General features: G+C 40.9%; 1 protein-coding gene across 1 annotated transcript in view; it reads right to left on the bottom strand.

Moving 5' to 3' along the window:
• LOC135517532 (kinesin-1 heavy chain) overlaps nucleotides 1-12,047 on the bottom strand; it is a 45,706-nt gene that overhangs the window by 22,038 nt on the left and 11,621 nt on the right. The window contains exons 2-5 of the mRNA XM_064941925.1: nucleotides 1,697-1,784; nucleotides 1,528-1,601; nucleotides 1,155-1,259; nucleotides 913-961 (exon numbers count right to left, since the gene is read on the bottom strand). Of these exons, the coding sequence (XP_064797997.1) occupies nucleotides 913-961; nucleotides 1,155-1,259; nucleotides 1,528-1,601; nucleotides 1,697-1,784 (316 nt within the window). The remainder of the gene's footprint in view (nucleotides 1-912; nucleotides 962-1,154; nucleotides 1,260-1,527; nucleotides 1,602-1,696; nucleotides 1,785-12,047) is intronic.

The raw sequence follows: 12,047 nt of genomic DNA, 5'->3' as shown, positions 1-12,047 counted from the left end.
AGAGAGATTCTCGCGTAAAATACAGAGGTAGCCATTATTCCAATCAGTCCTAGAGAAAAACTAAAAACGAGAAAAACGAAAAATTGTCCCGACTGATATATTATCGAATAGATATTAGAAAAACACCTTGAGGATGGATTCTAAACAACGTTTGGTGACCGCAATTTCCGGGCGATTTCTCAGCCAAGCGTGAAGAACAAACAGAGCTATTTCGCCTACAAAAATAATCTTTTGGGGGAAAAAAATGAGCTTGGGCTGTCTACCTGGGAGTCTCGTGAGTGATAACATCCAAAGTTCAAAGGTAAACGATTTAATTTGATTGCTTTTCTGATTTCCGTGACAAGTTTGCTTGCTGCTAGCAAGGCATAATGCTATGCTAGGCTATGATAAACTTACACAAATGCTTGTCTAGTGTTGGCTGTAAAGCATATTTTGAAAATCTGAGATGACAGGGTGATTAACAAAAGGCTAAGCTGTGTTCCAATATATTTCACTTGTGATTTTCATGAATAGGAATATTTTCTAGGATGATTTATGTCCGTTGTGTTATGCTAATTAGTGTCAGATGATGATAACGGTCCCGTTCACGGGCTGGGCGTCACTACAGGTTAACAAGAAATTTATGGTGTGGTTGAAAAACGAGTTTTAATGACTCCAACATAAGCGTATGCAAACTTCCGACATCAACGGTATGTATGTATGTATGTGAGGGGGAGTAATTACCCAACAGGCGATGTCTGTGTCCCAAATGGCATCCTATTCCCTATACAGTGCACACATTTTCACCAGAGCCCTACCCATCCTGGTGAAAAGTAATGGACTATATGAAATAGCGCGCCATTTGGGACACTCCCTAAATCTCCAGAATGGTCAAATGAGGACGCTTGCTGTGTCGTAACATACAGTACATACCATCCAGTAGGTCCTTGATCCTGTCCAGGTAAATTTCAAAATATGAAACCTGCAACAGAGAGTCCTCGGATTAGAAACAATCTAGCTGGGCAGTGTTTTTGATTTGGTTATGTAGCTGATGTGGAATAGCTAGCTAGTTAGTAGATTCACAGGGCGCGTTCTGTCTTGAGGTACATTTATTCCCCTTTTTATTTGGCAACCGAATCACTTGAGGCCAACTATGTGGTTGAAGTGCTCCATACCTTGATATGGAACTCCAAGTTCTCGTCCATTGAGTAGATGTAGTTGAAGATGTCCTGGACTATTCTGGGAATGATCCCCATACCATCCGGGTCATGGAGGCTACCCTTTACAGGACAAAGACAGGTTTCCATCAAACATAGAAAGAACAGTTGACAGCAGGGTTCGGGGTCAAAATGTTATTTAAATTCCAATTCAATGCAGGAAATAACCTGAAATTCCAATTTTACTCAACTTCTTTGAGAGCATTTTAGGAATTTAAATTTTACTTCATTGACAATTTAAATGGAATTGACCCCAATCCCAGTTGAAATCATTTGACCAAACCCATTAAGATAGAAGCATGTATATTTTATAGGCCTCGCTCTGCCTCACCTCCATGGTGTGTGTTTTTCCAGACGATGTCTGCCCAAAGGCAAATATAGTCCCGTTGTAGCCCTCAAGGACATCTGTGTATGTAGCAAAAGACATTGAGAACTTAAAACAATTACTTTAAAACTGCCTAGAAGTTTTGCACTGGTAGGATAGTGCCACAGGATAGTACCTTTAACAATCTTTTGAGCAGAGGCTTTGTACATCTGCTCCTGTGTCGTATTGGACCCGAACACTCGGTCAAACATGAACGGTTTACCCTGTAAGACAAGAGGGAAAGTCAAATCAGCAACAAAGAACACTTAGGCCTCTCAAAAACAACAAGGTGATGGGTATCCAAAACATAATTACTGTAACTTGCACTAATGTTGACATTTACTTAGGGCTGAGTAGTATACTGTATTTTACTATAACACACACAGGTATTGATGCAAGGACCGGTTTGTGTTTCTATATGACCTTTTATAACAGTTTTAAGACTGACCACATTAAGTCAACTGGTCAATTGTTTGGTCGTTTTTTTTTATTACTTGAGTAGTGGCAAATATATATTTTTTAATGTTATTGCACACGAGACACCTGTCTGATTCATGCCTGTCTGAGTGAACTACTCCATTGCAAAGACGGCACACCAGTAGTACATTAACGTTTCTTTCTGATTGTTTTAACTTACCATCATCACTGTGGCACGTCTCAAAGTAATTTTTTTCTTCACCACAAACAGCAAGTAAACAAAAGTCTATTTTTATATCCATTGAGAATGACAATAGTTCAACCCATTGAAAAAAATTGTTGCAGCGCTCTACCTATCAATAACCACTCAGCATGAGGGTGGGTAATGCTCTATTCTGGTGGAAACAGCATAAAAAAGGCCTACATGATTACTTTGTATCCCTTAGCCTACAGCTGCATCTGTCAGGAGCTCACTGGCGCAGGAAACTGAGGGCCCAGAATATCTTATACGTTGTAATTTTGCTAACATGAGCTTCGGGCCTGACTAAGTTTAAATAGTTGAAACAATGTTTCAAGTTCCTCGCAGACAGGCCATGTGTAGCAAATATGATTTTGGATATTCATTTTTTACATTTTATTTTAAAATCGGGATATTTTCCACAACGCAATGTTTTTATTTGTTGGCTTTATGTAGGCTACTTTTACATATAGGCAATGGCAATAAAAGTTTAGAAGTGTCATTTTCATTTAGATAGTATTTTGATTAACCACATGACATTCATTGAGAAATATTTGATTATAAATTAAAATGACTGTTCCACAAAAATGTGCATTTGAAAATCAGTAGAAGTGGTACGATAACTTGGCACTCCGAATTGAATAAGTTGATGAACCCTGGTGTAGTCTATTACCGGCAACTTCAGGAGCATAATGGAAGAACCTGCAAAAGACAGCAGCAAGAGGGGGGGGGGAAATCAGACAAGCTCAGTATTCAAACACCGCGTGTTGATATATGGAAAAATACATACAAATTTAGACCAACAAAAAATATTTTTGCTGGGGACGGCCCTACGGTATTTCAATGTTTGGTTTGTTAAATGTGATAACACTTGGCAGAGTGGCGTATGTCCATTTTTGTTTTTGCTACTTGAAGAATCACTCTCCCCTCTTCTCCTACTTCCAACACTGCCCTGTCACTCAGGGAGAGCAGTTGTTGTGTGACCACGGAGTTACGAGCACTTGCCGACAAGTTGCCTTTCACAAGATGCGGGTCACAGCGATGCTGCTTTCTACTTTGCTTCTTAACCTCTTGGACTTAAGGGGCGCTATTTCACATTTTTTGGATGAAAAACGTTCTCGTTTTAAACAAGATATTTCGTCACGAAAAGATGCTCGACTATGCATATAATTGACAGCTTTGGAAAGACACTGACATTTCCAAAACGGCAAAGAGATTGTCTGTGAGTGCCACAGAACTGATGTTACAGGCAAACCCAGATAAAAATCCAACCAGGAGGTGCAGCATTTTTTTAAACCGCCTCATGCCAATGACTCCTTATATGGCTGTGAATGAGCTACGAATGAGCTTATGTTTTCCACGTATTCCACAAGGTGTCTACAGCATTGTGACGTCTTTTTATGCATTTCCATTGAAGAATGGCTGTAAGTGACCACATGCCATATATGGTCCCATGGTGTCTCCCGCAGAAAACCTTGCGTAAAATACTGAGGTAGCCATTTTTACAATCGCTTCTTATGAGAAACCAACTGCCTCGGCGGATATATTATCGAATATATTTGTTAAAAACACCTTGAGGATGGATCCTTAACCATGTTTGCCGTGTTTGTCAATATTATGTAGCTAATTTTGAAAAAAGTTTGGCGTTATAGTTGAAGTATTTTTCGGTCGATTTCTCAGCCAAGCATGGTGAAGAAACGGGAGCTTTTCCGCCTACAAAAATAATTAATTTTGGGAAAAAAGGAACATTTGCTATCTAACTGGGAGTCTAAATGATTTAACTTGGTTGCTTTTCTTATTTTCGTGAAAATGTTGCCTGCTGCCAGCAGAGCCTATCATAGCATTATGCCATGATAAACGTACACAAACGCTTGTCTAGCGTTGGCTGTAACACATATTTTGAAAATCTGAGATGACAGTGCTGTTAACAAAAGGCTAAGCTTGTGTTTGAATATATTTATTTCATTTGCGATTTTCATGAATAGGAAAAGTTGCGTTATGCTAATGCACTTGAGGCTATGGTTACGCTCCCGGATACGGGTTTGCTCATCGCAAGAGGTTAATATAAATCCACAAGCATATAGTGTATCTTACTGTCTGCAAACTGCAAGTTTATCTTCACAGGTTGTGGCTAAAATAAGTTGTGTTAGACACTAAAGCTAATTGCTATTTAGCTGGCTAGCTAGTTCACCAACTGTACAAGAGTCAAAAAACGTAGCTAGCTAATACAGCCTGAAACCAGTGCTTGTGTATGCTTAAATAAGAACGTTGGAACAATATCCTATAAAATCAGAGGGATAGGCGAAGCCTGGGTGGGTTAGCTACAGAATTAGAGTCTCCTGGTTAACACTGACCGACACTTTGGTTCCTACCCGGTCATGTCAAACAATGTAGTCAAAGTGCTGTCCACTATATTCTAACAATAGAAATTTGAACATAATTATATTTCTATGTTCCAATAGTTCACATAAGTCCTTTGTTCTAAATCGCAATTCAAAATTGCAATTTGACCTAGATTTATATGATGCAGTGTGGAAATTATATAACGAGGGCAGGAAATGCAGAATTTCATTAAAATGCTACATTTGGAGGGGGGGGGGTTTGAAGTTGGATTGAACCGTATAAAAAGGCGCTTGCACACTAGTTTCGGTTTGCTCCTAGCATTACTTGGCTAGGTCGAAGCGAATGCATGTGCATCGCATACTCCCTTAAAAGACTGCATGAAAAACAAGGACAAACCATAATATTGCCGCTCGATACGCCGTAGCACCAGTTCTTCAAACATGAGTCAGAATAGTCTGAAGATAAATCAAGAAATCTGTCATTAATTTGACATTTTTGCCAAGGTCTTAGTCGCAGAATTTTACATCCAACTAAGCTGTTCGGTGCAGTATTTCTCAAGTGTAAACTTGCATGAAAAATTTGTCTCTTGTTGATGACAAACACCTCATTGAATAATCCCTAGTAGTAGTAGTAGTAGTAGTAGTAGTAGTAATAGAGTTTACCAATCACCGACGAAGGGGCTTAGACTTGGGTTACCAAACTGACTTGTCTCAAGAAAATATGTGAGCAAATAGCCCCGAAAAAACCTCATATGTGCGGACTGGCAGGCCACGTTTTGACTGGGAAACCTTAAGACGGGAGAAAGTCCCATTGAAATCACTTAGAATGTATGCGTTGCCACAATAGGGACATGCACTACTCAAAGGATTTTATTACTTTTATTCTAAAACAAAAAAACGGTCAAAATACTGTCATTCATTTTTGCCTTATCTCCCTACATTTTCTTGAGCCCTTTTATCTGAGGTTGCATAGGCCTACTGATACAGCCTAGCTCATTATACAAGGTGTGTAGACTGTATAGGCCCAATAGACAGGTCTATATATTAGACACCGGACCTCCATTTTAATACTTTACCATTATTCTAGAATGAACAAATCAACCAACAAGTTAAAAAACAGGTACAGTGCATTCGGAAAGTATTCAGAACCACATTTTGTTATGTTACAGCCTTATTCTAAAATGGATTACATTTGGGGATTTTCCTCATAAATCTACACAATACCCTATAATGAGCAAAAACATTTTTGTAAATGTAATTATTATTTTTTTAAACAGAATTCCTGCATGGAATTCTGGGGTGCGTGCTGATCAAGCTCTGACAATTTTGGACTAAATTAAACTTTGAGTAATAAGTACATATTTGACCTAAATCGGACTGGCAATGACTAAGGATAAATATTCAAGTGAAAGATGGTAATCGAAGATAATCCGCTATGTTCACCGTCTTTAAGTCGATCACCGAGCCCAACTCCACCACGTGGTAGAGGACGCCATCACAGCCATAACAGTGATGGGAGGTTCATCTCTCATGGCAGAATTTAAGTTATTTTGATGAGAAACAACCGGCAAAATGCAAATCTCTATTGATGGCATGAAGACTACTCAAAGGAGAAATTATAAACGGATGACCCATATTGAGAAGAATGAGGAACATGACAAAAAGTGAATACAACAATACCAAGCTATTAGCTACCTGATGGGCCAGGTATAGGAATTGCAAAAGGGAGAATTGTTGGAAGACTTTTCACGTAATATTATTATAATTTTTGGGATCGAAACCAATACAGAAAGGGGGCAGAAAATGTCTACATTTGTGGACAGGATTCTGAGGGAGATCTTGGAAATCGATACTGCAGCACCTTTGGTCTTAGAGGGGGCCCACAGAACTGCACCTGCAGCCCAGAGCACGCCCGGAGCGAAGGGCAGATGCCAGCGCTGTCATCCTGCGCCTTCTCAACAAAACAGGATATAATGCAGCTGTCGAGAACCAAGGGACAACTATTCTACAAAGACAAACGCATATCTATCTTCAATGACTATTCTGCAGAGCTATTGCGGAAGAGAAAAGATTACGACATGATCAAGAAAGAACTGGCAGCCCAAAACATCATATCCTCTGATGTTCCCTGCGAAGCTGCAGGTCACACGTGAGAGCAAAACGCACATCTTGGATTCTGTACATGATGCCGAGTCCTTCCTGCACTCCATTGGAATTACAACACCTTCCAGATCAAAGGACAGGGTCTGGAAAAATATACCAACTATGTGGCAAATTGTTGGGCCCAGAAGGAGTGAGCGAGAAGGCCCCAAGACCTAAGAAGTAGCTTAAACCTACCGCGGAACACTGTCCAGTCCACTTTGACGACTGAAGCAACACTTTCTCCTTAAGGACTTGAAACTACCTGGATTTATGCTCATAATTGGGATCTTACTGCTGGACTAATTAATCCATATTTGACCTACAGTTTGTTGGGATTAAGTAATTATTCAATCTGGAAAACACAGAACAGCCTGCTTTCCTCATTCCCACTTTCTCTTTTAGTAGGCTTCAGAGTACAGATTTTCAATGTTTTACGTTGTTTTATGGCAATTACATATATGCTACCCAAGTGTGGGTTAGTCAAAATATTAGAATAATATGTGCTGATCCTTTATGTATTTATACAAGGCTTTTGGAAGACTTTTCATTTCCAGCATTTACCCCTTACTGTTTAGGACAGCCTGCTTTAGGAGGAGAGACAGTTAAGCCTACCCACGTATGCTGGAATTATTTATCATGTTCTGCATTCTGTTTTCTTTTTCCTAATATTATTTGAGTTGGGAGAGCCTATTAAAATGTTAAGGGCTCCTTCCCTTTGTTTCTTATATATTTTTTGCATACAGGCTACTCTTTAAAATGTTAGGTCGTTGAAGTTTAAGCAGTGAACCTTTGTGGGGTACACGAGGAAATTCTAGGTCTTGTGGCATATTTTAGTTCAACTATCCCCATTTCAATAGAATTGCCACCCTCTGGATGCACAGTGCATTCTTCCATCACATGAGCAGTGCACTCTTCCATCACATGTACAGATGATTCTCAAGACCTTGCACACTAATGAGATGTTATTGAGCCCACACTACTATACTGTCTGAGCCAAGGATAACATGCTTTCGAGTAAGTTTCGAACAATACTGGGTGGGGTGAATATATTTTATACGACATCCATGATTTTTTGGTAACTAGTAAATAGTAGCCTACAGCAAAGTGTGTTTAAATCAATTCTAACTTGTTCATTTCTGCTAGTTAGTTTGCTACCGTGTGGGTTTTAGCTTGCTTAACCCTTCTGAGGAGTGTTAATTCACCTGTTTCCATATGATTCATTTTAAAACATCTTAAAAAGGAAGTTGTTTAATCTAACTGCTTAACTATTTATCTGTACATGGAATAGTATTATTTTTTGTTTTTTTACTCAAAAAAATAAATAAAGGAAAATGCCACGGTCACTATCTGATGTGTGGAGACATTTCACTGCAGCTAAGGTAGAAGGAAAAGCTGTGTACATTTGCAAATACTGTGACAAATCATATGTGAAGAATGCAAAAAAAGATGCAGAATCATCTGGCCAAGTGTGTCAAGTGTCCTCAGCGCTCACAATAAGCAACCACTGACAAAAGTCCCTCTACCTCTATTCAAGGTGAAAATTATGAATCACACACCCTATCGACATGGTCCTCCTGGAATCAGAAGTTTGACTCAATGGAGGAACATAGTCAGAGAAATGCTGATAAATGTCTTGCTCGAGCTGTGTATGCAACGAGTTGACCTTTGATGCTCACAGGCAATGTGTATTGGAAGAGATATCTGAATGTCCTTCATCTAGCATACACCCCTCCAACCATACATGCTCTATCTACCCTTTTGCTGGATGCAGAGTTCAGAGTTCAAGTGAATGTCAAGCAAATCCTAGAGAAAGCAAAACTGCATGGCAATCTCCGATGGGTGGTCAAATGTTCGTGGGCAAGGAATACATCTCCACCAGTATTCTGCAAGAGCACAGACACACCGGCCTCTATATTGCAGATAAGCTGAAGGCAGTCAATGCCCTTGGACCACAGAAGGTACTTGCACTGGTGACAGAAAATGCTGTGAACATGAAGGCTGCTTGCTCTAAAGTGGAGGAGTCCCACCCTCACATCACACCCATTGGCTGTGCTGCTCATGCATTGAATCTGCTTAAGGACATCATGGCACTGAAAACAATGGATACACTCTACAGGAGAGCCAATGAAATGGTTAGGTGTGTGAAGGGTCATCAAGTTATAGCAGCAATCTACCTCACCAAGCAAAGTGAGAAGAATAAGAGCACCACATTGAAGCTGCCCAGCAACACCCGTTGGGGTGATGTTGTCATCATGTTTGACAGTCTCCTGGAGGGGAAGGAATCTCTCCAAGAAATGGCCATATCACAGTCTGCCAATATGGACAGCCCATCAAGAGGACCCTGGATGATATATTTTGAGAAAGAGTGGTAAGCAGCCTGTAACCACTAACAGTAGTCATTGCACGGATTGAGGGAGACAATGCCATCCTGTCTGATGTTCAGACTCTGCTTTCAGATGTAACAGAATAAATCTGTTGCTCCAAGCAGAGGAAACTGCAGTTATGAAATACATCAAAAAGGGTGAAGAGTTCTGCCTGAAGCCCATACACGCCGCAGCGTACATGTTGGATGCCAAGTATGCTGGCAAGAGCATCCTGTCTGGTGCAGAGATCAACAAGGCCAATGGGGTCACTACCGTGTCTCACCACCTTGGCCTGGATGAGGGCAAGGTTCTTCACAGTCGGGGGAAGAACACTATTTTTTTAAATATTCTTTTTACCTTTATTTAAACTAGGCAAGTCCGTTAAGAACAAATTCTTATTTTCAATGACGGCCTAGGAACAGTGGGTTAACTGCCTGTTCAGGGGCAGAACGACAGATTTGTACCTTGTCAGCTCGGGGATTTGAACTTGCAACCTTTCGGTTACTAGTCCAACGCTCTAACCACTAGGCTACCCTGCCGCCCCACTTCCAATCAAGGGCTTTGGGATGGAGATGCAATATGGCATTTGTTCCAAAATATCTCATCAGCCACCTGGTGGAAGGAACTTTGTGGATCCGAGGTTCTATCCCGCTGCCTTCATCATCCTCCAAATCTCACCAACATCAGCCGCCTCAGGCGGTCCTTGTTTGGGAACACACACACCAAAGCATGCAACAGGCCGACCAATACAAGGGTTGAAAAATTGGTGCCCATACAGGCAAATTTAAGGCTTTTTGAGCCTGACAACGAGCCATGCTCAACAAGGTTGGAAAGTAACAGTGAAGATGAGGCCTAAGAGTCTGATGTTCAAGAGGTGGACATTGAGGAGGTCCAGGGAGAAGACATGGAAGCCTGAGAGGAAGACAACCAAAGCTTTAGTTTCTGGACTATAATTTTACAGATGCATGTTGAAAACGGTTTTGGGAGATGCGATGTATCATTGGGGATCATTCAATATTCCCTTTTTATTGTTCAGTGGAATCATCCCATTTGGCAAACTGTCACAAGTGGGCGGGCATGTGCCTTTTACTGAGGAGTGGCTTCCATCTGGTCACTCAACCATAAAGGCCTGATTGGTGGAGTGCTGCAAAGACGGTTGTCCTTCTGAAAGATTCTCACATTTCAGAAGAAATCTGGAGCTCTGGCAGTGTGACCACTGGGTTCTTGGTCCCATCCCTGACCAAGGCCCTTCTCCCTATATTGCTCAGTTTGGCCAGCGGCCAGCTCTAGGAAGAGTCTTCGTGGTTCCAAACTTATTCTATTTAAGAATTATGTTCTTGGGGACTGTCAACGTTGCATAAATGTTAAGTACCCTTCCCCAGGTCTGTGCCTCGACACAATCCTAACTCAAAGCTCCTTCGCCCTCATGGCTTGGTTTTTGCTCTGACATGCACTGTCAACTGTGGGTCCTTGTATAGACAGGACATGATTTGGAAAGGCACACAAACACCTATCAATTGAATTTACCAAAAGTGGACACCAATCAAGTTGTAGAAACATCAAGGATGACCAATAGACACAGAATGCAACAGAACTCAAAGTTTCATAGCAAATGGTCTGAACACTTATGTAAATGAGGGATGGTTTTCATTTGCAATAAATTTGCAAAAACATCTAAAAAAACATGTTTGCTTTGTCATTATGGGGTATTGTGTATAGATTTGGGGGGGGGGGGGTATCAATTTTAGAATAAGGCTGTAATGTAACAAAAGTTGGAAAAAGTGAAGGGGTCTGAATACTTCCCAAATGCACTGTATTCAAACAGGCACAAGAGATGCCATTAGACATCCACCAGGTCAACGAGAAACACAGCGGTATACCTTATTCACCACCAAACCAACTCAGTCCAAACATTACAAACATAGCCTTTCATAATTAGGTTTGTGTCCACTAATGGACTAGCCTATATTGGAAGTAGACTCATTGTATAAACCTAGGCCAACTCCCAAAAGGCACCCTATTTCCATGTAGAGTGCACTACTTTTGACAGGCCCTGGTCAAAAGTATAGGAGGCCATTTGGGACAATCCCATGGGCCTTTCTCTTCTCATTGTGACAGTAATGGCCAGAGACAGCTAGGAAACATCAGCATCCTCCCTCTGTTTCTGTAAGATGCTAAAGCATTTACTTACTGACAACAGATCAGCAGAGCACATCAGGCTGTTCATCTGACAGCATCAGCCAAAATAAATCACTATAGATAAGAGGGAGTTTTTTTCCATTTACAATGACACAGCATCCCCTATAACATTGCATGGGCGGGACATCTGGAGTAGCTGAAACAGAATCAAAACCTATGGAAGCGGTCCTTTTGTTTATACCATCTAACAGCATACAATTGAGGTTATTTTGGTGCAAAGCCAGTTGTGTTGCTGACATTAATATCTCTCTGAAGGATTGATGGAGTAGTATCTAAATGATTCACTACAGTACATGCATCTCAACCCCTGGTAATAGGCTGTGACTAGGCTACCTAGATCAAAAATCTGTCCGAGTCCTTATTCTCCAACCTTTTCCCCAAAGTGTGCACTTGCACTATCTTGCATGGATTAACAACGATGGGAATTCCCTCCAGTCAATGCTTTAACCAATCCAAGACTTAAATCCATTTAGGAAAGTGGGCAAGTACAAACTTCAGAAGGGTGGAGAATGAGGACAGTTTTAGGGTTGTGCTGCTGAGCACTTCCAAAATGCTTCTGCTGCCTTGACAATGATCATATGTCTGTCAGCTCAGCCAAAATGCTAGCCAAAGACTAGTCATCGGCATTCTATTAGGAAACCTTCCTTGGTTTTTGTCTCCCAAATGGCACCCTACTCCCTATGTAGTACGCTACTTTGTCAGGGTTCGAGACTGCGACCAAAACATTTGGCATTGACTTGGCAGTGCGGCACACATTATATTGGTCATAGGGTGCCAGCGATTTTG

Source organism: Oncorhynchus masou, chromosome 28 (genome assembly GCF_036934945.1).
Source record: "Oncorhynchus masou masou isolate Uvic2021 chromosome 28, UVic_Omas_1.1, whole genome shotgun sequence".
In the NCBI taxonomy this organism is placed as follows: domain Eukaryota; kingdom Metazoa; phylum Chordata; class Actinopteri; order Salmoniformes; family Salmonidae; genus Oncorhynchus; species Oncorhynchus masou.
Note: the sequence above shows the minus strand (reverse complement) of the source record. Positions and strands in the feature narration are given on the sequence as shown.